The 26,852-nt window shown below is 44.9% G+C and overlaps 3 protein-coding genes across 7 annotated transcripts in view; all 3 read right to left on the reverse strand.

The window, feature by feature from the left end:
• Positions 1 to 1,808: 1,808 nt before the first annotated feature.
• On the reverse strand, positions 1,809 to 2,943 carry Htd2 (hydroxyacyl-thioester dehydratase type 2). Its single transcript, XM_038350059.1, has one exon. It carries the CDS (start codon positions 2,808 to 2,810, stop codon positions 2,292 to 2,294), a length of 519 nt encoding a protein of 172 aa, XP_038205987.1. The 5' UTR covers positions 2,811 to 2,943; the 3' UTR covers positions 1,809 to 2,291.
• Rpp14 (ribonuclease P/MRP subunit p14) lies at positions 2,787 to 12,800 on the reverse strand. 3 transcript variants are annotated; one of them, XM_038350063.1, is made up of 7 exons: positions 12,618 to 12,800; positions 7,929 to 8,080; positions 7,578 to 7,664; positions 7,392 to 7,476; positions 3,888 to 3,964; positions 3,361 to 3,439; positions 2,787 to 2,981 (listed from the first exon to the last, which is right to left on the reverse strand). In XM_038350063.1, exons 3-7 carry the CDS (start codon positions 7,646 to 7,648, stop codon positions 2,925 to 2,927), a joined length of 369 nt encoding a protein of 122 aa, XP_038205991.1. In that variant the 5' UTR covers positions 7,649 to 7,664; positions 7,929 to 8,080; positions 12,618 to 12,800; the 3' UTR covers positions 2,787 to 2,924. The 3 variants fall into 3 exon arrangements, with proteins under 3 accessions (XP_038205991.1, XP_038205988.1, XP_038205990.1); XM_038350060.1 differs by lacking the exon at positions 7,929 to 8,080 and having other exon boundaries at positions 12,618 to 12,799; XM_038350062.1 differs by lacking the exons at positions 7,929 to 8,080; positions 12,618 to 12,800 and adding an exon at positions 12,448 to 12,595.
• Positions 12,801 to 20,112: 7,312 nt separating this feature from the next.
• Abhd6 (abhydrolase domain containing 6, acylglycerol lipase) overlaps positions 20,113 to 26,852 on the reverse strand; it is a 50,394-nt gene continuing 43,654 nt past the window's right edge. For all 3 annotated transcript variants that reach the window (XM_038348980.2, XM_038348981.2, XM_038348979.2), the window contains 3 exons: positions 25,923 to 25,977; positions 25,667 to 25,767; positions 20,113 to 21,432 (listed from right to left, as the gene is read on the reverse strand). In XM_038348980.2, coding sequence (XP_038204908.1) covers positions 21,256 to 21,432; positions 25,667 to 25,767; positions 25,923 to 25,977 — 333 coding nt within the window. In that variant the 3' untranslated portion in view covers positions 20,113 to 21,255. The remainder of the gene's footprint in view (positions 21,433 to 25,666; positions 25,768 to 25,922; positions 25,978 to 26,852) is intronic.

Raw genomic sequence — 26,852 nt, forward strand, 5'->3', positions numbered from 1 at the left:
CGTCATCTAATTACTGAGTTCCAGGCTAATGAGCTACAAAAAGATTAAGTAAATCTTGTCTGAGTAATGATGCCTTACTGACCTTTGGCCTCCACAAGCACAAAGAAGCACACACCTACAGAAATCTTGTTACTTAACACAGCACCAGAGCCTGTTGGCCTGGTGCACGTCTTTAATCCCAGCACTCAGGAGGCAGACACAGGCAGATCTCTGAGTTCAAGGCTAGCCTGGTTTACAGATCAAGTTCCAGGACAGCCAGGGCTACAGAGAAACCCTGTCTTCAAAAACAAACAAACCAACAAAACACCATCAAAAGGAATGCCTTTTCCAGGAAATACGAAATAGCTAACCACATTCGATCTTTGGTTTTGTTTTAAAGTCTTGCTGTGTCAGGCTGGTCTCAAATTCCTAGTCCTAAATTTTGGAATTCTAAGTAAATGATTCTGTGCCCTGCTGATCTTGTATTTCTAATCAGAGCAGCTAGTTATGGTCAGTTACCATTTAACATACTGAACACAGGTGAGCCACAAGTACATAGACACTTGCTTAAAAAGTATTTGCTGTATAGGGATGGCTTTTTAAAACTTAACATATTCGGCACATTCGCCCCATATCCCTAAACTCTTAAAAAAAACAACCAAACAAAAAACAAAACAACAACAAAAAAAATCCCACAGCCTCCCTCATTCACCATGCATTTATACTTATTTTTTTTTATTTGAAATAGGGTTTATGTAGTCCTGAAACTTGCTATGCAGACCAGATTGGTCTCAAACTCAAGAGATACTCCTGCCTATACCTGGAATTATACGCATGCATCACCACACCCCGGTCTGACTTATTCCTTATACCACATACATATTTTTTTAAAAAAGATACTTATGTTTGCTGTTTTGGTTTTTCCAGACAGGGTTTGTCTGTGTAGCCTTGGCTGTCCTGGAACTCACTCTGAAGACCAGGATATCCAGGAACTCAAAGACATCTGCCTGCCTCTGCCTCCCAAGTGCTGGTATTAAAGGTGTGTACCACTACTGCCTGCCCAGCTGATGTTTTGGTTTTAATATAGACCCACATTTTCAAGACAGGGAAAGAAGAATCAGAGCCTTTAAAAAAAGAGCCTTTGCACCCCAGTCTTCTCTCCAGGTCTAAAATACTAACAGAGATTGGCCGACTCTCTGAAAAATCAACATGCCAACATGTTCAACTGTATAGCAGCCAGCTTCAAATTCAGAAAAAGCCCTAACTTCATTCATGGGAGGCCGGGGTGGGAAGATAATGTTGGCTATTATTTATAGGCCTGGCTCTCTGCTTAATTCTAGGTTTCTATTATTTCCAACAGTGCTGCAGAGTATTAGGAGTTTAGATAACTGAGTCAAGGCTGCATGTAAATCCCTCTCCCATAACAGCAAGTCACACAGAAGGTTGAAGTCATGGCAGTTTTGCTTTTTGAGACAGATCTCTTTCTGTAGCCCTGGCTGTGCTGGAACTTGCTAAGCACAGCAGGCTGGCCTTGAGCTCCACCTGCCTCTGCCTCTCAAGTAAGGAGTAAAGGATTGTGCCACCACATCGAGCACAAGATTACATGTTGGTGTAAACAGTAAGGAATTATAACTCTAGTCCAGAAGCCACTGAGAAAGGGTTTATGAAACTTAACAGTAAAGAGTAGGTGTTCCAAGATGATCCGACTTCCATCGTTGCAGTTAGTAACTAAATTCTTCCACAAGAACCTTCAACACAGATAGAGGTAGGCATTATCAAATACAAATATAACTATGCTTGAAATTCTGAAAGTAAAACATGTAGATAGCTTTCCCATTTTTAAAAAATATTTTTATTTTATTATTGTTGTGTTTGTGTGGCTGTTTTACCTGCATGTATGCCTGTGTACTATGTGCATATAGTTTCTGCAGAGGCCGGAAGACGGTGTTAGATCCCTTGATTCTGGAGTTACAAACAGTTGGGAGTGCCAGGAATTAAACCCAGATCCTCTGGAAGGGCAGCCAGTGATCTTAACTGATAAGCCATTCCTTCAGCCCCTCTCAATTGTTTAATTGGAAAAAAAAAAAAAACAAAAACAAAAACAACAACAACAAAAAAAACCCAAACCTCCAAAAGCGACGAAATCTTGTACATACTTAAGTCTGGATAAAGCATAAAGCTAATATAAAAAGTAGACATTGAAACAAACTGTCGACTTGCTCCCCTTCCCCACATGGCTTCCGAGTATACAGCAACAGCCCACGTCCCCATATGTCATTTGATACTGAGCACAGGTGTTTGAACTTACAACTTTAAATCTGCATTTCAGCATCAGGAGCTTCTGGGAGCATAACTTTAACCCAACCTTCCATAACTGTCTTCTTACTGTCTACTACACAGCAGGACACCGCAACAACAGCAACCAACTGCTTCAGCCTCTTCACCTCTGCAGATGCTAAGACCACTTCTCCAGTGTATAAAGGGGCTGGAAATTTAATTTCCTGGGACAGAAACACACAGCCTGGCCCTGGCATTTTAGTACCCAGGAGAGCAGAAATAAGTCCACTTATCAAAACTCCATGCACAATTGTCTTTCCAAACTTGGTGTGTTTTGCATAATCTTCACTTAGATGCAGAGGATTGTCATCTCCTGTTAACTTCGAGAAGGTAGCCACATCCTGCTGTGTGAAGGCTCTGCTGAGCTCAGCACGGTCTCCAACCCTTATGTGCACACACTGAAAGCGCTGCCCTGCTGGTACCAGGTGATTGAGCCACAGTCTCCTCTGAAGCCCACTCCACCAGCAGTGATGACCAGAAATCACAGAGAACATCTTCAGTATCTCCAAATATCATCAATAGGGGCTTAGCCTGCTTCTTTTTTTTCAATCTATATAGACACCAAAAGGTTCTTTTGAGAGTGGAGGTTTCTGGAACTGTAGGAGTATTCAATCCAATACCTGTTCCCTGCTGTTACCCGATAGTGCAAGGAGAAAGGGAGACACCTACAGAAGAAGAAAAGGTTAACACAGACCGCATGGTAACAACAGTAGCCCAGAAACAGGCAGGTTTTACAGGCTAGCAGTCACATTTTAAGGCACATCCTGGAGGGAGCACTTACTGAACAAGTACTAGAAAGCCTGGAAACAACCTGCCAACACAACACTGCACTAGCAGTCAGTGAGAAAAGCCTTTATCACAAATCCTGATAAGAAAAATTGGACCTCCAAACATCTCCTACTCAGTTTCAGAGGCAGTGAGATTCTGGGCTTGCCCTTGCCAGATGTTAACTGTTTGTTTTACTCAAGACAAATGAGACGTACATCCAGATCACAACACTGCAGTGCTCAGTCCTCCTCGGAATCATGAAGGAAAAACCTTTACCTGAATCACTCTGAAGGCACACTTCTTGTTTTTGTAGGCTCCGAACAAGGTCAAAGAGCTCCACAGTTTAGTCATCCCCCTGTATAAAGAACAAGAAAGCATAAATAAGGATTTCTGCTGCCAACAGCTCCCTAGTACTTTTGTTTGTGGTTGTCTAGAAAGTTAAAAACAAACACAGAAACCTCATTTAAATAAAACAGAACCTTAGAAGACTGTATCACAGACAGAAAACAAATTGAGCTCAAGAATCTTTCTAAACTATACATTTCTGACTTTAAAACAATAATCACCAAGGGTGATGCACAAATTTATGAAGCATTCCATATTAAAAAAAACATAATTATCAACTGGGAAGCTGGCTGTGATTAAACCACAGGGTTCTCTTATCCAGAGTCTAGCCCCAGGTAGAGGAATGTGTGCAGTAACTCCAGTGTGCATTCCCAGCCATGGCCACTGGTCCTGGAGCCATCTTCACTGCTGTTCCACACTCTCTGCCCCGTCAGTCTAGAACAGCTTCACTGTCGTACCTGCTGCACACTCTCAAGATGGCTGTCAAGGTCTTCTCTTCATAGGTTAGGACGTCCACAGGTAAAGCAGCACCAACCTAGGTATGGACAAGACCATTAGCAGACTCCTGTCATCACTGTTAACGCTGAATTAATGGTGCTGAGGGGCTGGAGAGACGCTCAGAGTTTAAAGGCATTGACTGTTCTTCCAGAGGACCCAGGTTTGATTCCTAGTTTCCGCATGGTGGCTGACAACTGTGTAATTCCAGTCACAGGGTATCAGTTAATGGTGTTGGTACTCTCATGTGCCTGATAAGGGCTCCTATTGTCTGGAATGTTCCCATTCCTTTTCATGACACCTCCTTGCCTTTGAATCTGTGTTTAAAGTGTTGCTTCTCCAGCTGGTGAAATGGCTCAGTGGGTAAAGCTGCCTGGCACAAACCTAAGGACCTAAGCTGGATCCCCATAGTTCAATCCCCAGGACTCACATGGTAAAAGGAGAGAATTAACTCTCACAAGTTGTCCTCTGACCTCCACACATGCAAAACATATACATGTCTGTGCACACCCTCCCCTCATACACACACAGAAATGTTGTTCCAAAAGCTCCTTCCCATAGTTAAAAGATTAGGCTCAATCTGCACTCTTTCTTACACAAGGACCCATACTTTGCTCTTCCATAATTCTCCCAGTTTTGTCACTATTCAACAAGATTGACAGCCCAAGAGAAAGAGACCATGTCTTATGGCTCTATCTCCTGAAACTATATATTTTTTTTAATTTAAATTTTATTTCTTTTAGCTATTCAAGACAGGTTTCTTTGTAGCTCTGGCTGTCCTGGAACTCGTTCTGTATATCAGGTTGGTCTTGACCTCACTGAGATCTACCTGCCTCTGCCTCCCAAGTGCTGTGGTCAAAGGGGTGCATCACCACCTCCCAGCAAAACTACATTTTTCCCCATAGCATTTTTTTTTTTTAAATTGAACTCTACATTTTTCTCTGCTCCCCTCAATGCCTTCCCCCTCCTGCCCTTCCCTAACGTCCCCATGCTCCCAATTTACCCAGGAGACTTGTCTTTTTCTACTTTCTACTTCCCATGTAGATTAGATCTATGTAAGTCTCTCTTAGTGTCCTCATTGTTGTCTAAGTTCTCTGGGATTGTGGTTTGTTGGCTGGCTTTCTTTGCTTTATGTTTAAAAACCACCTCTGAGTGAGTACATGTGATAATTGTCTTTCTGTGTCTGTGTTACCTCACTCAAAATAATGCAAAACATTTTTAAATGACATATAGAAATTGCAGGTTTTGTTTTTAAATTTGTGGCAGTCTACAGGGAAGTTCATGCACTCTTCCCTTAGGAAGCACAGGATCAAAGCCAGGTGGTGGTATTGACCCAATTCAGAATTTACTTAGCCCTGACATCTGTGCATTTATATATGTATGTTTATACTTTTATGTAACTTTTCCTCATAGGTGATTTCTTCTAATCACCACCAACACCAAGATAAAAACCTGAACCACCACAAGACTCCTTCTACTGTTCTTTATAATCATTCATACCCCACTTCCCATGCCTAAGTCCTGGTGACCACTTCATTCTTCAAGCTATGTTGAAGCAAGAGCATTATGTACATAGAATTACCCAAAAAGTAATTTACGTAGGGTTAGCTGTTTCCATTCAGCTTAGTTTTCTAGAGATTTGTCGGGCCACTGTCCTCTTCTCTGATGACCATATTCCACGATTTGAATATACAATCACTGAACACTCGCCCATTAAGGGACAACTGTGCTGTTTTCAGCTTCCGGATATTATTAGTGCACCACAAACACTCATGTGCAACATTACTTTCCTTGAGATTTATTTTTACAAGCCAGGCGGTGGTGGTGCACACCTTTAATTCCAGCACTTCGGAGGCAGAGTCAGGTGGATCTCCATGAGTGCAAGGCCAACATGGTCTACAAGAACTAGTTCTAGGACAGGCTCCAAAGCTAAAGAAACCCTGTCTCAAAAAAAAAGTTATTTTTATGTATGCCAGTGTTTTGCACATGTGTATATCTGTGCACTATATGTATGCCTGGTATCTGAGGCAGCCAGAGGAGGAGATCAGATTCTATAGACTGGAGTTACAAATGGCTATGTACCACTATGTGGGCATTGGGAACTGAACCTGGGTTCCCTGCAAGAGCAAGTGTAGGTTTGCTTTGAATTACATTTTTTGGGGGAGGGGGCTCCGAGACAGGGTTTTTCTGTGCAGCCCCGGCTGTCCTGGAATTTACTTTGTAAACCAGACTGGCCTTGAACTCAGAGATCTACCTGCCTGTGCCTCCTGAGTGCTGGAATTAATGGTGTGTGCCACCATGCCTGGCTCTTTCCATTTTCTCCACACAGTTTTTGCAGAGTATATTTGATAAGATACAGGGCAGATTTGAACAGAATAAATATATCAGGTAATTTCTCGAGAGTCAATCCTAGCTTTGCTCTTCCTCTTCACTTGCAAAGCTCAGCTTCCGTGTAGTGAGTGCTAAGACAAAGGGGCCCACAGTGCTGGTCTGCAACAGGCTAAGAAGCCGCATCAGAATGTCAACCAACACCACTAAGTTTTTACTTCTGCTCATACTGTTTCAGAATTTTTTTTATTATCTTAAGATCAATTTATTTTTATGTATGTGTTTTCCCCATATGTATATGTGTCACAACACATGTACCGAGGTCTGTTTGCTCACATGCATATGTATACCTGTCTATACATGTGCCACTGCACATGTGTGGAGGTGAAAGGGAATTCTCAAGAGTTTGTTCTTTCTTTCCATCATGTGGGTTCCAGGAACTGAACTCAGGACACCTTGCCATTCCTCATACTGTTTTAAAAAGAGCCTTTCTCACTGACGCATGCTGGCTCTCATATAAACCCTTTATCTTTACAAAGATGGGCAATGATGTCTAGACTATAATTTGATAGCATTGTGCAAGAATAAACAGTAATCTAACAGATTCTTGGCCAAATACAGGGCATGCTGGAATAACCTACCAAAACTCATTATTTCTGAAAGTTGGCTTCTGCAAACTCTAGTACAGCTTTTAAAAATGATATTTTTGTGTTTCTTACAAAGTGCTCTTCTAGGCCAGGCGTGCTGTTGCTCACTTTTAATCCCAGTGCTTGGGAGGCAGAAGTAGGTGGCTATGTGAATTCAAGGCTAACCTGGTTTATAGAGCGAATTCCAGGACAACCAGGGATATGCAGACGACTCGTCTCAAACAAACAAACTTTTCCCTTTTTAAAAAAGTACCAGGTAGCTCAGGCTGACTTCCAGCAGCTTTGTAGAGGAGCCCAACCATGAATTCTTACTCCAATTCCACTCACCAATGGTAGAATCCTAGATGCTACAATTCTGATAGGTGTGTGCCCAAGTGACAGTATGACCAGCCCAAGGTAGGCCACCATTCCACCTCTGAGCTATACTCTTGGTCCCTTTTCTAGACTTTCTTACAAAATCCTGGAGAATGTTAGCGGCCAAGCGACTCATACCTCCCCAAACAGGTCCTTCAGGGCCGAAACAAGCAGCTGTTTGAATTGGGCTGCGTTCAGCTCAACTCCATGTTCTTGAAACTCTCTGAAAAATATTAAAAAGAGAAACTATCTTATTAAATCTATGCTTTTCAGGTTTGGAAAAAAAAACAAGTAAAAGGAAACAACTCACAAGACTGAACTTACAAGCAGACTTTCATATAGTGGTACTCTGAGGGGTTCTTGTAAACCACTCTTTCATATGCAGTAGCTGGCATCTTCAAACATGGGTACCTACAAGGAGTCAAGAGAGCTCATAACTACTGGGTACTTGTTGTTAGTAGTAGTATTCTCTAGTAGTACTGTTTTTAATGGGAATTTACTTTCTACTTGCTGAGAAAGACTTGCTATATATATATAGGCTGGCCCTGAACTGCTCCTCCTGCTTTGCTCTAGGGAGGACTGAGATTACCAGGTGGAATGTCACCACATCCAGTCTATTTGGTTTTTAAAGATGTATTACAGTACTTTATGTAACCCTAGTTAGACAACAGTTACCCATCTAGATATAGAGGAGTCTCTTTTTTCTTTGGCAGGTCCTTATTTTTGATATATGTTGAGGAGTGGTGGTGCTGGAGATCACGCCCAGAATCTGGTGCAAGACAGGCAAGCCCATTCTTGTATTTTTAAACATGCCAGAATAGATCACCCTTAAAGGAAAGATACAAACATAAGGAAATATAACCATTTACTCTGTCCCCATAGAACATGAGGGGTGGTCCTTTTGCTGTCCTCTCCCCTAAGTCTGTTATTCTCAGTTCAGAAAACAGGTCTCTAGTGCAGATGTGGCTCCGCAGTAGAGTGCTTGCTTACCTCACACCCTTGCAATACAGCTCTCACCTCAAAGAGAGTAAGAAGAGTCTATTCTGGAGCCAAATATTAGTGGCCATGGCCCAGGAACAAAGATGTATGCTACTCAAGGCAGTAAGTTTCCTGAAGTTTTTATAGTAAATGAACAAAGACAGTCATAATGAAGACACTTTTCAAATACACTGGTGAAAATACCAGATCGGCAGCTACAGCAAAGCAGGAAAACCTCTCCTATAGGCCTCGGATGCTGATGGCATTCTTCCCCTTAGACTTGTGAAAGTTAAGTGGTCTGCTAAGTCAACACAGCCCAAAACATTTCTCCCAAAGGATGTTATGTGAGACTCAGAGGTGTGCAAGAAAAGACTAACTGGATGTGTGTGTGTAAAGACAATTTAAAACAGATGCTCTGGACTTGCAACATCCCAACCTCTACACGTTACTCTCATTCTTATCAGATAATCAAGTGCAAAATCCAGTCTAAATGAAGTGCAGCTTTTTGCCGGGAGCTTTCCTTCATACTAGCACTCCCCAGGCTAGTGCTCATTAGTGAAGAAAGGGAAACAAACACAAACCGAGAGCCATCCAGTACACAGCATCCAGGTCTCTGCAGGGCTATTTGGCAGCACTGTGAAGGACTGACCTTACAATGCAAGGGATCTAAGGAAATGCTGTTATGGAATATGACTTTAACTAGGCAAGTGTAACACTGTTTATTCAGTGTTTGTTTAATTATGTAAAGATGCGTTGCTATTTCACCTTGCCTGCCTAAGACACTGATTGGTCTAATAAGAAGCTGAACAGTCAATAGCTACGCAGTAGAGGGATAGGTGGGGCTGGTGGGTAGAGATAGTAAGTAGGAGGAGGAGAGAGAAGGGGGAAAGAGAAGGCAATACCCAGAGTCAGCTAGTCAGCTAGGTGCCAGCCAGCCAGTCAGCTGGACACAGAGTAGGACATATAGAATGAAAGAAAGGTAAAGAGACACAAGGCAAAATGTAGATAAACAGGTTAAAATAAGTTATAAGAGCTAGTGGAACAAGCTTAAGATAAGGCCAGCATTTATAGCTAATAAGTCTCCATGTCATTATTTGGGGACTGGGGGTCCAAGAAGGCTGGCAACAAGACGCTCCTGGAAAGGGTATTCCTGTGGCTTATACGTGGTGTGTCCCAGTCCCAAACCTCATGTTGTAGTTTAATCCTTAATCAGATACTAAGAGGTGAAAACCTAATTCAATTATTGTGTTCCGAGATGGGGCCTTTGGGAAGAAGTTAGGATTGAATAAAGTTATTAGGAAAGAAGTCTCATTATTAAATTCTGATAGCTTTGTAAGAGGGATCAGAGGACCCTGACAGACATACTTTCTGTGTTGGAACTCTACAGGCTGGAAGCTCATGACCAATGCCACCCCTTGGACTTGGAACTGAACTATTAGCCAAAACAGACTTGTTTATAGTTTACCTAGTCTGTGGTGTTATTACTGGCAACAGACTACATATGAACAAAGGCATCAATGTTATCCCTCTTTTTAGATAATGATGAAGCGGAGGGGGCAGCTACATAGCCCAGGCTGGCTTCCGATATTTGATTCTCCTGCTTTATCTTCCAGTGCTGGGATTATGGGTATGTACCAGGGCATCCCATACTCAATGCCTTTTCAAACAGATCTGAACTCCCGACAACTTCCAGTGTGCCGATCCCCCTTAGAAGACTCCTTTCCTGGGGTCCACTCAGACCTCACTCTCCCCTGGACAACTCTCATTCCCATTTCCATGTCTCCTCCTTCAGGGAGGCTTTCTCACACCCGCCCTAACAGATGTTTGCTATGTAACCTCTTGTCATCGGCCCCAAGAGACTGGGTCCTCTCTACCAAGGAGAAGGGTCTTTCTTACCCAAAGTCACACTGTGATAGACCAGCTTCAAGCACCTGTAGATGCTAATTCCCAGAAAAAGGAAGTTGGAATCTAGGAACTTTATCCCTTTTTTTCTGGGCCCACCAGGGCACATGCTCAACAAAACACTTGCTGAACGTGTGACTGAGGAGATGGTAATGGTCTCTACCAGAACCTGTCTGGTTCCCTCATTCAGCATCTGAAACATGACAGGTGTTTTAGGTCTTGCCAACTTTCTAGGTGATGTCACTGCCTAAGGCAGAGTTGATTGGTTAAAGACTGAGACTTACTTTAGTTAAGTTTAGGAGCATTTTGGAAGTAGACGGTGGTAATGGTTACACAACAATGCATATTTCCTTAATGACAAGAAAAGTTAAATGGCACAGTGTATAGTTTACTTTTTTTTATTATTAAGATTACTTAGGGCTGGAGAAATGACTCTGATGTTAAGGGTTCTTGTGCTTTTGTAAAGAAGCCAGGCTGGGCTGGAGAGAAGGCTCAGAGGTTTAAGAGCACTGGCTGCTCTTCCAGAGGTCCTGAGTTCAATTCCCAACAACCACATGGTGGCTCACAACCATCTGTAATGAGATATAGAGCCCTCTTCTGGCAGACATATAAGCAGAACACTGTATACATAATAAACAAATAAATCTTAAAAAGAAGCAGCAGCAATAGCTAGGCTACGTTTCCAGCACCCACAGGGTAACTAACATCAGTCTGTACTCCAGTTCCAGAGGATCAAATACCCTCTTCTGGCCTTCATGAGCATTGCAGTCACATGGTGCATGGATACAAATCCAGGCAAAACACCCATACACCACAAATAAAAATAAATTAGCCTAAAAAACAATGACTTAAAGAATCACCCTGCATGGTCTTGAGCTCTCAGAGTAAGATCGAGTGTTGCCCCCTGCAGGCTGTACTGAGATGGTGGTGCCCTCAGTAGTGTGGCATCATACTCAAGGGGTTCAACACGGTAACTCTTATAGTCACTGTTGATGCCTTTCACTGACTGCAGGGATGTTCACAACACCTTATTAGCCAGTGCCTCCTAGTTTTTGACTCCTCTGCCTCCTCTAACCTATACTGCTGTTTGTGAATGTGTTAAAACCACATCACAGCCAGGTAGTGATGTCAAATGCCCTTAATCCCAGCACTCAGGAGGCAGAGGCAGGTGGATGCTTCTCATTTTATCCCGTCAGTCCATTCGAGGTCAATTCTCCTCTGCCTCGGCTTTGTTCTATGCGAATGAGAAAGGATGACACGACCACTCCTAGGTACGACTGAGAAAATTTACTGTAGATGTGAGGGAGAGCACAGCCAGGAGCAGCTGGAAAGGTCCAGACTGAATGGGGCCAGCAGAATAGACCCGGCCATGAGCGAGGGATGGGAAGAGCAAGAGAGCAAGCGAGGGGAACCAAGAGGGCAAAAGAGAAGCAATGAGCATGTGCACAATCAAGAGAACCAAGGAGAGTAGAACCAGGAGAGTAAATAATCACAATGGCTGGGTTATATAGGGAAGAGAAGCTGGGGGGTGGGGAGGGGGTAGGGTATGTCAGTCAGAATGATTTGTAACAGGTACTTGTGAGCAGGGACTGTGGGGGGGGGGCTAGCATAGACCTTGATATGCTAATCGGCACCACAGACAGGTTAATGGAGGAGCCATATTATGTCTCTTTTGCCAAAGTAAGAACTGTCTTAAACTCCAGAGGAAATAGTTAGCTTTTGTCTAAGTGCCAGACTCTGGGGAAAGGAATTTCCTCTTCTTTTTTGGGCGGTGTGGGGTGGGGGTGGGAGACAGAAGTTTCTTTTTGTAATTGAGCTCTGGCTGTCCTGGACTCACTTTGTAGACCACGCTGGCCTCGAACTCAGAGACTGCCTGCCTCTGCCTCTCACTGTTGGGATTAAGGGCATGCACCACACCTGGAAAACAGATATTTTTTGACAACTAAAACTCTGGGTTTCCTCCTCTTGTTGGCCTCGGCTAGGGCTAGTTTCTCCGTAAGTCAGAAGCGGGTAGCCACGTGTCTCACACTTCCTATCCTCCTTCATCTTCCCCATCAGATCTATTATTGTACCAACCCCTCCTTGCCCAATCCTTCCAAGTCTTTATTTCTAACAGGATCAGAGAATATTTAATATCCACTTTCTATTCCTGCCTCTCAATACGCCTGCACTCCGAAAAAGAACCTTGCACTTCTGGGCACACACAAAAACCACAGCTCTGGAACTAACGGGACTAAACCAGTCACTGAAGAAGCCCGGTCCCCTACTGCTGAAGAGTCACGCGGTTTCCAACCTTGCTCGACTTAGCGCCCACCTCGAATGTAGTGCGCCTAGCACACGGCCAGGTGAACCCTCACGGCCACCGTCTGTCACCAGCTCCTCAGTCGCGCCGTACAAATGCCCGCGGCCCGGTTCTCGACCTGACCTCCGGCCCAGTGCTCTTCCACCCTGCGCTCCCGCCTCCGCATGCGCACCCGCACATACCGCGTGCAGTTAAGCGGCCCCGGCGCAGAACGAAGCCCCGGACTGGAGCAGCCCGGCTCCTGTCTCCTTCGCGATGCTAGAATTCGGCAAGGACCGGAGTTCCCACGCAGCGGCTCAAGCGTGGACCCGCAAAGCTGGTGTATTTACATTTGACTCCGTCCCGCCCCACAGACGCGAAGCGGACGTGACGTCACTACACGGCGTCGGTCAGTAGACTGTCGCAGAATCCTCTGCAGGGCTGAGGCCGGCAGGTGCAGCGCCCCCTAGCGTCCACTTCCGGAACTTAACGTTTGTGACTGGCTTATTCGGCCCAGACAATCTTCATGATCGTTTATTTCTACGTTCATTCGCAACAGGTTATATCAAATATCTCCTCTCTTGGATTATTATTATTTTTTGCTGTGCCAGGGATCGAAACCAACGCCTCATCTATGCTAAGCAAGTCCTCTACAACGAAACTAAATCCAAGCCTTAGTATCTTTCAAGAACATCTGTCAAGCACTAAGGACAAGATCTACTACTGTCAATATACCTTTATGGCGCCAAGCACATAGTAGATGTTCTGTATTGACGTGGAAAGATTTAGCTGCTCCTATATCCAGATGTTATTCCACTTGTGCAGTTACCCACCAAGTATTTGTTCAGAATCCATCACGTGCTAGCCACTGTTCTGAGTACTGGGAGCTCAGGAGAATAAAATATGGTCTCTGTATAGATAGATAAATAATCAGCAACTTCCTTGAGGAGTTGTGAGAAAAAAATAGTTCATGTACTGCGTGCCATCCAGAAAACTGTAATAGAAAAAAAAGTCTCTCTGGGCCAGCCACCTGGAAAACTCTTGCCAGGATGTGTGACCCAGAAAAAAAAAAAAACAAAAAAAAAACAAAAACAAAAGCAACAAAAAAAAACAAACCCAGAAATACATGAATTTTGGGTTTCAAAGAACTTTGGTAAATTTTACCAAAATCTTGAAAAACAATGCTCCCTGATGCTTGAATTCTGTCAGGGCTCTGTTGTTAATCCAGAGTTAAGGATGAAAAGGATTATTGGCTGGTTTTTGTTTTTTTAATGAAATCTTACTTTTTTTTTTTTTTTACTGGGTACTGTGATGTATCATTTCAGATGATATAAGGGGGTAAGCAAGAAAACCCTCCCTCCCTAGCTAACTTCTTGCCTCTCAAAAGGTGCTGTCTCTTTTCCTTTCTTTCTCCCTTCCTCCTCTATATTTCCCTCCCTTCCCCTGTCCCCCCTTTTTGAGACAGGGTTTTGCTATGTAATCCCTACTTGCCTTGAATTTACCATGTAGCCAAAGCAAGCCTCGAACTTTTAACCCAGCTCCCAGAATACCAAGATTGCAGGAGTGTGCTGCTATGACTGAGTTTTCATTCCTCTTCATCTCTTCTTCCCTCCATTCCTCCCTTATTCACCCCTCCCGTCCCCCCCTTGCTTTCAAGAGGCAGCAGGTTGGGCAATAACAAGAAAATCACCTGAAAAACCTTGTTTGAGTGTCTTAAATTTCTTCCCACAAGTTTGGTGTGGAGTTTTCTCTCTTAAACATTTAATTGTAACATCACGTTGAAACAAAACACACAAGGGGCCTGGCAAGATGGTTCATCAGATAAAGCTAGTGATTGACAGGCCCAAAAATCTGAATTCTATTCCTGAATGTGAATGGTATCCACATCCTTAGTTCTACCCAAAACTGTCTTTGTTAGGGTTACTATTGCTGTGAACACCATGACCAAAAGCAAGTTGGGGAGAAAAGGGTTTATTTAGTTGGCTTACACTTCCACACCATAATCCATCACTTTAAAAAGTCAGAATAGGAAATCAAACAGGGCAGGAACCCTGGAGTCAGGAGCTGATGCAGAGACTATGGAGGAGTTCTGCTTCCTGGCTTACTCAGCCTGCTTTCTTATAGAACCCAGGGCCGCAAGCCCAGGAATGGCACCTCCCACAATGGGCTGGGCCCTCTCCTATCAATCTCTAATTAAGAAAATGCTCTACAGGCTTGCCCACAGCCAGATCTTTTTTGTTTTTTGTTTTTGTTTTTGTTTTTTGGGGTTTCTCCAAATAACAGCTCTGGCTATACTGGAACTCACTCTGTAGATGACACAGGCCTTCGGAGATCCACCTACCTCTACCTCCCAAGTGCTAGGAATAAAGGCATGTGCCACCACTGCCCAGCTCACAGCCCGATCTTATGGAGGCATTTTCTCAATCGAGGTTTCCTCCTCTTCCTGTGATCAAAGCTTGTGTCAAGCTGACATAAATCTAGTCAGCACAGTGTTCTGATTGTAGGCATCCTGACATTGTTCTAGTGGAGTTTTTTTTTAATGTGCATTGGTGTTTTACCTGCATGTATATCTGTGGAAAAAGTGCCAAATCCCCTGGAATTGGAGTTACAGACAGTTATGAGCTGCCATGTGGGTGCTGGGAATTGAACCCAGGTCCTCTGAAAGAGCAGTCAGTTCTCTTAACCACTGAGACATCTCTACAGCACCCTGGTGGAACATTTTGAGTACTGTAGACATTAATGCACTGTATTCTTTTTTTCCCCAATGGACTAACGTAGCAGAGACCAAGAGTTCAGTTCACACTTCATTTCTCTGCTCTCCCATCCCTGCCTTGCTAATCGGTACCAACTAGATTTTCTACAGTACCCAAGGGGAAATCTATGCCACAATTGTCCATCCACCCAATGGGAATCATGACCTGTGTCAGCAGATTCTTTGAAGATAGGACAAAGGTCAAAACGATCAGAAGCTAAAAGCTTTTAACTGCAGCCGTCATTTCCATTTCATTCTAAGGAGATCCCCCAGGCGCCAGAGAGCTGGCTCACGCAGTATGCCATCTGTATCACACAGCGACACTGAAATGCCACCGGCAGCATTGTCACTGCCACAGTGAAGAAGATGCAGCAGCAGGCTCCAGCTGGATTCTATCCCTTCCACAAGGCGCTCCTTCAAGGACACCCTGGGGATCATCTCCAATCAAGAACTGAAAAACCCGCAGGGATTGGCAGGCAAAAGGTAAGGAAGTGAGTTCAGCTAAAGTCTGGCTGCAGCTGTACCACATAGGGAGCTCTGGAGTACGAAGGACTTGCAATCTTTAAGGCAATCCTAAAGGAAGACTGAGCCCTCCTTCTCCTTGGCCACTGGCTTCCAGCTGCAGCAAATGAAAATAAGGAATCACCATATGGTGGTACATGCCTAAGATCTGAGCACTCATACGGCTGAGCCGGGAGCATGGAGACTTTGAGGCCAGCCTGGGCTACATGGCTCACCCTGTCTCACCTCCCTATCCCAAACTAAAAACCAAAGCCAACCAACAAAAAAAGAATTCGTGGGTTGGGTAGTAGTGGCGTACACCTTTAATCTCAGCAGTCAGGAGGCAGAGGCAGGTGGATCTTTGTGAGTTTGAGGTCAGCTTGGTCTACAGAGTGAGATCCAGGACAGCCAGGGCTACACAGAGAAATTGTGTCTTGAAGAATCTGTGAAGTTTAGAGTTTAGACATAGATAGTTCAGTGGGAGACAATTTGAGTTCCGATCCCCTCAGGTAAAAGCCAGGGATGTTCACATGTTCACCTGGGGGATCCTCCTCTCTTCCAGAGCCTTACAGGACTGGTGTTCTGCCATCCAGCCCCATCCTTGGCTCTTCTTAACTCTATTCTGAGATCGGATGTTCCTAAATTGTTGAGGCTGGCCTCCAACTTGCCATCCTCTGAAATAGCTGAAATCATGGGCTTTTGCTGCTGTGCTTAGCTAGATAATTTCTTAAAATTTCAAAAATACTTTCTTAAGGGTACTTGGGCATTCTACACTTTTTCAGGAAAACTCTGCATTCCCCTTACAGAAACCTGGAACTCTATGGGTTGATCTAGAAGAGTCCCGAGGTATAGCGATAAGAGAGGCAGGTGGATAGGGGGAACAATAATTCCCAGCATAACTCCATTTATTATTTTTTTAAAAAAATTCACCAAACCACCTGCAGGCCCTTTCTGATTATAGGTATGTGTATGTGTATGCAAGTACACAGATATCCCCCCAAAAAATGGTGGGGGAGGGTGGGGCCATGCAAGAGACATAGGTATCTTTCTTAGCATTAGGAAAAGTGACAGATATCATTAATATCAATAATTAAAATAATAAGATGGGGCTGGAGAGATGGCTCAGTGGTTAAGAGCACTGGCTGCGTATCCCGAGGACCTGGATTCAATTCCCAGAAACCACATGACAGCTAACAGCGGTTTGTAACTCCAAGCTCTGACACCCTCACACACACAAGCAGGCATAACACCAATGCACATAAAGTAAATATTCCTTAAAAAATATTAGACAGACTACTGATGTTCAGGAAGAGGGTTCTGTGGCACACACCCATGTGCAGGCTGTTTCTTTCCCATGCTGGAAAATTCTCTTCCTCAGTGTACCACCAACACCCAACAGAAGAGGGGGAACCTGGAGAGCAGACTCCCATTCTTTATCTGCGACTCTGAGATTAAGAAACAAACAAGCAAGCAAAACAGAAGCACAGTCTTCTCGCCCAGTACCACCGTGAAGGGAAGGTTTGTTTCAGATCTCATCCAATTTACACTGATAGCAGAAACATGGATGCATAGATTGAGTCATGCATGGAGTTGGGATATTATACGAGATATGGTGCAGGTCCTTTTACATAGGGATGGTTCTGGGCTTGAGTCACTTTCAGATCTGAGAGTCTTGCTGAGGAACCGTGGGAGTAGGCTCACAGTAGTCTCGGCAGTCACCTTCCAAGAGTTGTGTTGCAATCAATGAGAGTCATATGCCCCAGCTAGCCTTGGCCGTGGGCCACAAGGGTTGTCAGACTCCTTCATTCCCATCACCTGATGGAGCGCCATGGCCCAAGGTTCCCATTGGAGGTTTAGGAACCAAAGATTCCAAAACTCAGAAAGGAGTGATTCCCTCCTGGACTCAGCAAGAACAGCCCAGCTGTCTGGTGCCTCTACCTCTCTCGGGTCAGTGATGGCGACGACCCTCGTTCCCACCACATGCTGCGGAACTGCCAGGCCCACACCCTGGTTGATACCAGCCTCGAGAACACAGATGGTACTAAACTATAAAGCCCCGGGGTAGCGGGGCTCCTGAACAGCAATCCAAGCACTGCGCTGTCCCACCCTGCTCCAACGTTGAGGTTATCTCCATTGCCCCATCTCTGTCCATTCCTTCCCCTTCAAAAGGCCTTCTACTTTTTAACCCCTTGACGGCTGATCAGGAAGTCTAGTCTGTGGCTTTGGGGTTACACTGGGAGAGACAGATGAAAGCTCAGCAAAGCCATGTTCCAGTGGCTGGGAGGTAACTGCCTCCGCCTGTGCCTGTGCGTGGGTCATACTGGGAGAGGCAGAGAAAGAGGAGATAGAAAAAGGGATTGGATAAACACAGTAGCCTTAGTCCTGCAGCCCCACCTGGCAGGTATTCCAACACTCTCCCCCCCACCCACCCAGCAGTGTCTTCTGGGAACTTCCCCAGGGCAGAGAAGCAGGTATGACTCCCTGGGATACACGGACCTCACAGGTGCTCAAGTGGAAGACACAGATTTGAACAGGCAGCACCACTGACCTGGCATGTGTCACCTGGTACCAATGTCATTCCTGCTGCCACCCCCATCCCGGAGAAGCCCAGACTGATTGCAAGACGTTCTGATCACTGCTTGTCCCTCAGTGTCTCCAGTAGTTGTCCAAGGAAGTGCAATCTGCTAAAACTCTGATGGTCCCAAGTCTAAGCAGAGGGAATGAGTTTACTGGGGCTTTCCATTTTATTCCAGCAGTTTCTGGCAGCCTTTCAGGAAGGGCTGTGATGAATGATTCCTTTCTTCTTTGCAAGGTTTGGCAAAGGCACAGAGCCCAGCGGGATCTGGTGTGGAGGCAGCTAGCTCTGGCAGTGACTAGCAGGCTTCTTAAAATTACTGGAGTAAGATACAGGGTACAAGGGACTTCCCAGCGTGGCTGGGCCATCAGAAAACCTACTTGATATGTTTATCAAGAACCAACTCTCTTATTATTGGTTCATGACTTCTCTCAAGGTTTTCTGTTGACAGTGGAGGAAGCGGGGGCCATGTTCTACTGCAGAACCCACCTCCTGTTCTTCCATGCTGAGGTGGACTGCACACACCCTGCCTGAATGACAATGCAGATCCCTCTCCCCGTGCTACTGTGCTTTAAGACTGTGGCCTCACGATCTTCCTGCAGCCTCTCTCCAAGCTGTAGGATTCTGAGTATATGCCAGAACATCTAGCTTACAGACCCAGCTTCCAATCCTCACCAGTAAGAACGCCTGTGTCCAGAGGCTGCTGTTCTAAAACTGATCCTCAGGTCCAGAGCCTCTCTAGAGATTCATAGGACACCATCTCTCATCACCCAGGTGCAGAGACACCCTCCTCACAGGAAGCCCAGAACTCATGGGAACAAGAATAACCATCAACTATCTACTTTCTCTGAGAAACAGAATAGATTCTGTTGACTTTTATTTTCAATTGCATTATTCCCCTTGGTCCACTGGTTGATTTACTATTTTTTCCCAAGTTTCTGGAGGTGGAAGCTTAATTTATTGATTTTCAGCCTTTCTTTTCCTTTTCTTTTGTTTTTGATTTTTCAAGACAGGGTTTCTTTGTGTACCCCTGGCTGTCCTGGAACTAGCTTTATAGACCAGGCTGGCCTTGAACTCACAGAAGCCAGCCTGGTCTACAAAGGGAGTTCCAGGACGGCCAGAACTGTTACACAGAGAAACCTTGTGTTAAAAAACAAACACAAACCAGAAAAACAAAACAAAACAAAAAACAAAAAGGAAAGGAAAAAAAGGAACAAATTGATGACATTTTCTTTTGAGAGATGACTTCACTTACTTTTAAAAAACACGCAGGATGATGGAGTAATGGCTCAGCAGTTACCAGCACACACTATTCTTGCAGAGGACCCAAGTTCGGATCCCAGTACCCATGACAGGCAGAGCACAATGTCCTGTAATTGCAGCCAAAGGACTTGCAGCTGCCGGCCTCCACAAGCACCTGCCGGCCTCCACAAGCACCTGCACTTGCTCTCATCTATGCTATTCCCACGCAGACACAGACACATTCACATAGTTACAGTAAATATAAAATAATAGAAATATCTTTTAGGGTCCAGAGAGATGGCTCAGTTGGTAAGGGGTTACCATGCAAGTCTAAGAACCCAAGTTCGGATCTCCAGCACCTATGTAAGAAATGGGACACAGCCTCATGTGCTTACAATTCCAGTGCTGGGCAGGTAATGGGAGAAGGATGCCTGGGGCTTTGCTAGCTCCAGGCTCAGAGATTCTGTCTTTAAAATGAGGTGGGGACTAACAGAGGAAGATACCTGCCATCAACCGTCAACCTCTGGCCTCTTCACATGGCCCCACAAATAAAGACATTTTTAAGTGAACAGAAAATCTATTAATATTGCACCCCACTAGGAGCTCAGAAATAGAAAGCACGTGCGTGTTGCCAGCCTAGACTTATTAAGTTTATTTTACATCATCGTGGTCACTTTTTACAGCTGTTTGGACTTACTTTTTTCAATCACATTATTGTTCACAGAATTCACAGAATTCATTAACAAACTAGTATTTTACATCTGAGGGTTATCAGTAGAACAGCAGAATAGAAAAGATGCCCATGAGCTGCAGTGTGGAACTCCAGTCTGATTAGATAGAGGCCTAGAACATTATTGCTTTATTAGTCCTATTTTTAAAAATTATAAATTATTCCTAGGAAACCCACCCTGTCAGATCTTCTTCATTCTGGTCACTCATATCTGATTTGTAGGTACCCAGACCCATAAGTCTGTGTTGTGCTGCTTCGGCAGTTCTGAGGGCTGGCTGAAGCCCCTCCATGTATGTTTCTACATGTAAAAAAAAAACGTAGGAACATTTTCTTTTCATATCTTTCTTTTTTTTTTTTTTTTAAATTGTCTCAGTCAGTAGCTCAGGCTGGCCCTGAACTCACTCTGTACCTCAGGCAAGCCTTGAACTTAGATCCTCCTGCCTCAGCCTCCCAAGTGGCTGAGATTCCAGGTCTGTGCATCAGGCCTTAGGGGAAGAAAGCTCCTCCACAGTTTACTGTTTCTTCCCTGGTCTTGTGGCTAATGGGCTGCATTCACACATGGACCTCTATGCAAAACGTGAATTAGATCTAAACAAGAGTTCAATAAATGACTAAAGTTCCTATGCAAGAAGCCACTGACCATGCAAGGGATACATCTGAAGCAACAAAAATAGCTCAAGTTTAACGTGTGAGGAATGCCTTAAAGAAAAATGTCCTTAATGATCATCATCCTGGGTGGCTGCTTAGCACTGGCTTGGCTTGTCAGTGACATTCACTTGAAGATTTCTAGTAGGCTTCATGGCTGGGTATTTTTTTTTTTTTATTTAGTTCCATTTAGGTTTCTATTTTGAAAAAGGATCTTGGAGATTTCCTTGCGGCCCCTGATGCTCTGTGGAACCATACTGGGATAGGAGGTTGGCTTCCTCAGGGACACTGGTGCTCCAATGGCATTTGGGGCAGGATCCCTGAGAGTGGTGACTGTATCAAGTTTTGGGGATGGGAGCAGATGCTGTGTGAACAATGCAGGCTGTGGCAAGGGCCTCAGTTCAGCTTCTTGTTGTTGTCTGTGCTGTGCACAGAAGCTAAGAAGTCGACAATGAGCTTGGCTGTCTTCCTTGGTCTCTCCATCACCACGGAGTGGCCACAATTTTCCAGAAGCTCTACCTGGCAGTTAGCAATGGACTTGGCCAATATATCTGCCCCAGACACATCGAGCACCTGCAGAGGAAGAGAGGGAAAGAAAGAGTACACAAAGATGTCGATGCCCCACAGTATTGCTATGGACCGGTTCTACCTCTGACATCCGGCAGGGGTCAGGAAGAGCGGGTGAATGGAAGTCATCAGCATGCCTTCTGTTTGACTCTGACACATGGCTGCCAATGATAACCAGGTGGAAAAGGCTGAGTTCCTGTCTGCACAGAGGTGAAGCCCGAGGGGGAGTCAGACATATCAAGAGATGAAGGTAGCATGATGTGAACAGGGACTCTACAGAGAGGAGCTGAGAGGGCAACAGGAGCAGAAAAAGGGAAGACACCATTTCTGAGTTCTGATACAGCTGAGGGAGTAGAGGAATCTTTACAGAAGGGGAAAGAGCATGAGTGTGAGAGGTTATGGTTAACCGGGGTCAGGCAGGGCATGACAGAGCAGAAGGAAGGCCTTTATCTGGCTTTTCCACCACATCCATGCTTATTCCAGATGGGCGATTGAATCCATGGCCTTCTGCATGCCAAGTGGAACACATCACCCCCTGCATATCCCCAGCCCTAAACCAGCCTTGGGACAGTCGGGAGTCCTGAGACTTAAGGGGAATGATTTGAGTAGTTGGCTCGATGCTGGAGTAGGAAGCCCAGGGGTAAGAAGGCCCCACTAGAAAATGCAAGAGGTGAATGCTACAGGGAGTATCTCCATGGAAGACCTTTAGGAACCCCCAGGGCTTCCCCGGGACTGAACAACCCATTCACTTTTATTTTAATTTTAGTTATCCCCCTACTATGCCTAGTGGGATCACTTTTCCCTCTATGTTCTCCTTTGAAGGTAGCTTTGCAGTCATGCCCCTAGGGCTAATCAAAGTCACCCGTAGGTCTTCCCAGCCAAGGCCCCTTTCTTTGTCCTTTATGGGCAAAAGCAAAGACCTCAAATGCTCAAGCTGTTTCGGAGCTTTAGTCTCATCAACTGGAGGTGTCCAGTGGGGCAGGCAAAAAAGAGCATGGCAGAGCACCCTGGATCAGAAAGAGGAATGTAAACATGGGCTTGATGAGAAGAGATCACTAACCTCCACTGAGGCCACTGTCTAAGCTGGAAGAAAACTTACATACTGGGGGAAAATGTGCCCAGAGAGGATACAGGATGTAGATTAAATCAACATGACAGAAGCGGATGAGAAAAAGAAGAAACTCCTAAATAAGGGTCCATTCTGAAGGGAGATCAGAAGCCACAACTCACATGCAAAATATCTATATGAGTTCTGACTTGGCACTATCACGCTGGTCAGCTCTGCAAATCCAGCATTCCCTGTAGTTACCCATGTGAAACTGGTGTATGGCTCCTCGTGAGATATGCATGCCAGTGGGAACCATGGCAGTCATTTCACCAATAGATGAACAGTCTAACAAAGTTTCTCCATCCCACTGATGCCAAGGCCAGGCGAATACTGAGCCAAGTCAGGGCTTCACCTATAGTTCAAATTTTAAATGGACCAATAAACAATACTCAGCATTGGAGAGCATTGGAAATGAAAAAAAACTTGAATGCAGTGTTTTTAAACATAAAAATTAATACAAAGTGGGTCGGGGAAAAGCAAGCTCTTGTATGCCATGCTCTGTGCACACAGACATAAAAGGTCAAAAGCAAAAGCAAAATTCCTACCCTCTAACAGCCAGGCAACAACCACTGGAGCCTGATGTCTTACATAAACGTTCTTATCAACCTGTGGTACTCCAGAGCAATGGCCAATCTCAAGAAAAACAACTGGCTCTATAGATCTGATTTCTCAACAAGACAGTAAGATGCCCACCTATCTACGCCATACAAGTGGTCCATGAGATAAAATTAAATCACTCTCCTTCAGCTGCTTAAGACTTTAATTTCCTCTCAAGCACACCATCACCTCTCTGGGGCTTGCTGGCACCCTCATAGTTTTATCTAACAAATCCTCTGTCTGCTCCTATCCTGGTAAATTCTCCCACCATCTGCCTGTATTGCTGTCCTTCCACACACAGTGCTGGCGAGAAGAGGTAAGAACGGTTTTGACAGTCTTCTCTTGAAGGCCTTCCTGTTCTGGTGGACTGAAAATGGGGAAGAGGTTCTTGACCTGATTGGTCTACAGGAGCCAGCTCAGGAAGGGTTGCCAGGTTCAGCCATGCAGACTTTATACTGCCCAAACCCAGGAGCATCATCCACATACCCGATAATACACACAGATTCCTGTCTCTGGGCACTACAGCAGCTGGAAGGCTGACTTCAGTCTGACGGGTACAGGCTGTGACAGTAATGACATGGCAGGGAAAGAGTGGGGAGCTTGGGCAAAAGGCCATGAAATAAAAACCCTCCGTAAAGCCTCTGTTATTTGGCCTCTGCCCTCAGGATGGGGCACAAAATATAAAGGACTTTGTCATATCTCTAGCACCCCAAAGAATGTTACATTCTCTCCTTCCGTACAACAACATGGGCTTCAGGATCTGGGAAGAAACTCTTGACCGTAGGCTGAGGTCAGCTGTCAGAGGCAAAGGACATCTGAATAAACCACTTGTGTTTTGATAATTGGAAAAAAAGATCATTTTCATACAAGTTGCTGCTCTTGAGTCTCACAGTTACCCAAGCAGTAGAAGAGACATCCTAATCTGGGCTGGGATATAGGCTTGGGGTCACAGAGGTAGAACTACAGCATACTTCTGAGGCCAGAGTTCTAGTTCTCTTAACCATCTACCCCACAGGACAATGGGCTATGGCCTGTCTCTGCAGGCTCCCAAGGGCTCAGCGCAGCACTGCTTTGGTTTTTTTTTTTTTTTTTTTGGTGTTTCAAGACAGGGTTTCTCAGTGTATAGCCTTGGCTGTCCTGGAACTCACTCTGTAGACCAGGCTATCCTCGAACTCACAGAGATCCACCTGCTTCTGCTTCTTCCATGCCGGGATTAAAGGTGTGCCCTACTTTGGGGATTTTTCAAAATAAAAGCGCTCTCTCTCTCTCTCTCTCTCTCTCTCTCTCTCTCTCTCTCTCTCTCTCTCTCTCTCGACAGGGTTTGTCTATGTACCTTTGGCTGGAACTCACTCTGTAGAGTTGTCCTTGAACTCACAGAGATCCCCCTGCCTCTGCCCACCAAGTGCTGGAATTAAAGGTGTGTTCCACCACTGCCTAGCTAAGCTTTTGTGTTTCTGATTGAGTTCTTACTGGCCAAGATCCTAAGTCCTGCTTCTCTGGCTGTACACAAAGCTGCATTCAGTCCCTTGGCTGCTGCAAAAAGGTGCAGCTGGAGGGACAATGGGGACCTCCCTCCTCTCCTTGTCCCTGTCCCTTTGCGGTGCACCTTGGGCCATCCTTGGCCTAGGCTGTACTGGTTTACCCGCTACATGAACTATGAGCACACATCAACTCTCTTCCTCCCTCCCTCCTTTTTTACAGTGAGTTGTTTTAAATTTAATGAAAATCTTTGGTAGGCATGATTTCTCAGAGGCAGTTACAAAGGCACTGTTGGGGGTGCTGGAGAGATGGCTCAGCAGTTAAGAGCACTGCCTTAACCAAAGGTCCTGAGTTCATTTCCCAGCAACCACATGGTGACTCACAACCATCTGTAATGAGGTCTGGTGCCCTCTTCTGGCCTGCAGGCATTCATGTACACAGAAAATTGTATATATATATAATAAATAAATATTTAAAAAAAACAAAAAACAAAGGCACTACTGGGAATGAACTTGGTGCATCTTTGGAGAGCTGGTTATAAGCTAAATGGCGTCGCCATATTCTTATGTTGAAGTCTTAATCCCACTACTCAGCATTGGCCTGATTTGCAGGTGTGACTGGTTAAGATGATGTCATAAAAGAGCAGGGAAGCCTTGAACCAATATGACCGGTGTTCTTATAAAAGAGGAATGTGGATATAGATACACACACACACAATGTCATGTGAAGATGAAGGTAGAACCCAGGGAATACATCTATAAGACAGGGAATGCAAAGATGGTTGCAAGCAACAGAAGCTGGGGGAGAACGGCAAAGAGTCTCCCTCAGAGTTCCCAGAGGAACCAGCCCTGTTGATTCCCTGATGTGAAGCCAGGAAGATCTCATGGAGAACATGGTGAAACCCTATCTCAAGAAACAAGTAAACACATTTTCCTTTCCTGTTAAAAGTCAAATGTCATTGTTCTCAGCTCACAGAACTGTGATACAAGAAACCCACCAGGGAGGCCCACTTTACAGATCACTGCTTGCTTTTTTCCACAGGGCCCTGTGACATACCTGGTCTTGTTTTCCCCAAATGATCTGTGTTGGGACCTTGATCTTGTCCATGTTCTGATGCAGAGAGTATCTGGATTTCTCGCTCACGATTTCCAAAAACACTTGTGAGGGAAGAAACACATAGTGAGTGTATGCAGGGTCACACGAGTACCACAACAGCCAGAGCTTCATCAGGTCCAGGCCATGCCATGGACAGAGGTTTACAAAGTACAAGGCAGCCAGCCACTAAGCTGCAAGCTGAAGCAGGGCTACTTACACTTCCGGTAGAAGCCGTTATGAGGGATGCGAACATCAACAAGGCCTTGAAGGATCTGAGGATGAAGAATCCACAGTTAGGAAACAAGAGAAGTCTCACTTCCTCCAGCCTCTTACCGCTCTGGGGCAGCACAGGAGAGAAAGCTCAGCACTTTCCCACACTGTCTAGGGCTGGGCTTGTGAACCTTCAGAACGTAGAATATAATTGGGAGGCTTTAAAAAAACCAAACTGAGCTTGGAGAGATAGCCCAGTCACAACACTTGCTACTCTGGATGACCTGGTTTGATTCTCAGCACAGACAAGGAGGCTCTCAACAATCTGTATCTCCAGTTCCAGGGCTCTGATGCCCTCTTCTGGCCTCTATAGGCTCTTCATCCATGTGGTGAGCAAATATACAGGCAAAACACCTTTCACATTAAAAAACAGTAATAATAAAATACTAGGGAGGAACTTGGGAAATGCTGTAAAGCCAGAGGTCTGTCTGCACACTATGTTAAAGACACTAGCATGGCATCTTAAGAAACTCTTGGTTTAATTCAAAACAAAAAATTTGGGTAAACAAAATATCAGATAATTATGCAATACTATTCAAATGCAGAACAAAATTGAACCATAAGGACTGATGATCCTATAAACAATGATAGAGCTGGGGACATACATAGCTCAGTTGACAGAGCGCTAGCCCAGCATGCACCGAGCAAATATAGACAGGCCAGATCTCCAAGCCTTGGGCTACTAACCCAAAGAGGTGGCTATGGCCATCTGTAAAGCAGTTCCTTACCTCAGGACTCAAAGTCAAAGCAGAGGGCTCACAGAGATAGCTGTCAGTCCTCTCATCCATGAGGGGACAGGTCCAGATTCCTTCAACATACCTTCTCAGGAGTCTTATGCAGACCAAAGTTGGGAAGACTAGTGTTATATTCCTCTGAT

The sequence above is a fragment of the Arvicola amphibius genome, chromosome 12, assembly GCF_903992535.2.
Source record: "Arvicola amphibius chromosome 12, mArvAmp1.2, whole genome shotgun sequence".
NCBI classification, from domain to species: domain Eukaryota; kingdom Metazoa; phylum Chordata; class Mammalia; order Rodentia; family Cricetidae; genus Arvicola; species Arvicola amphibius.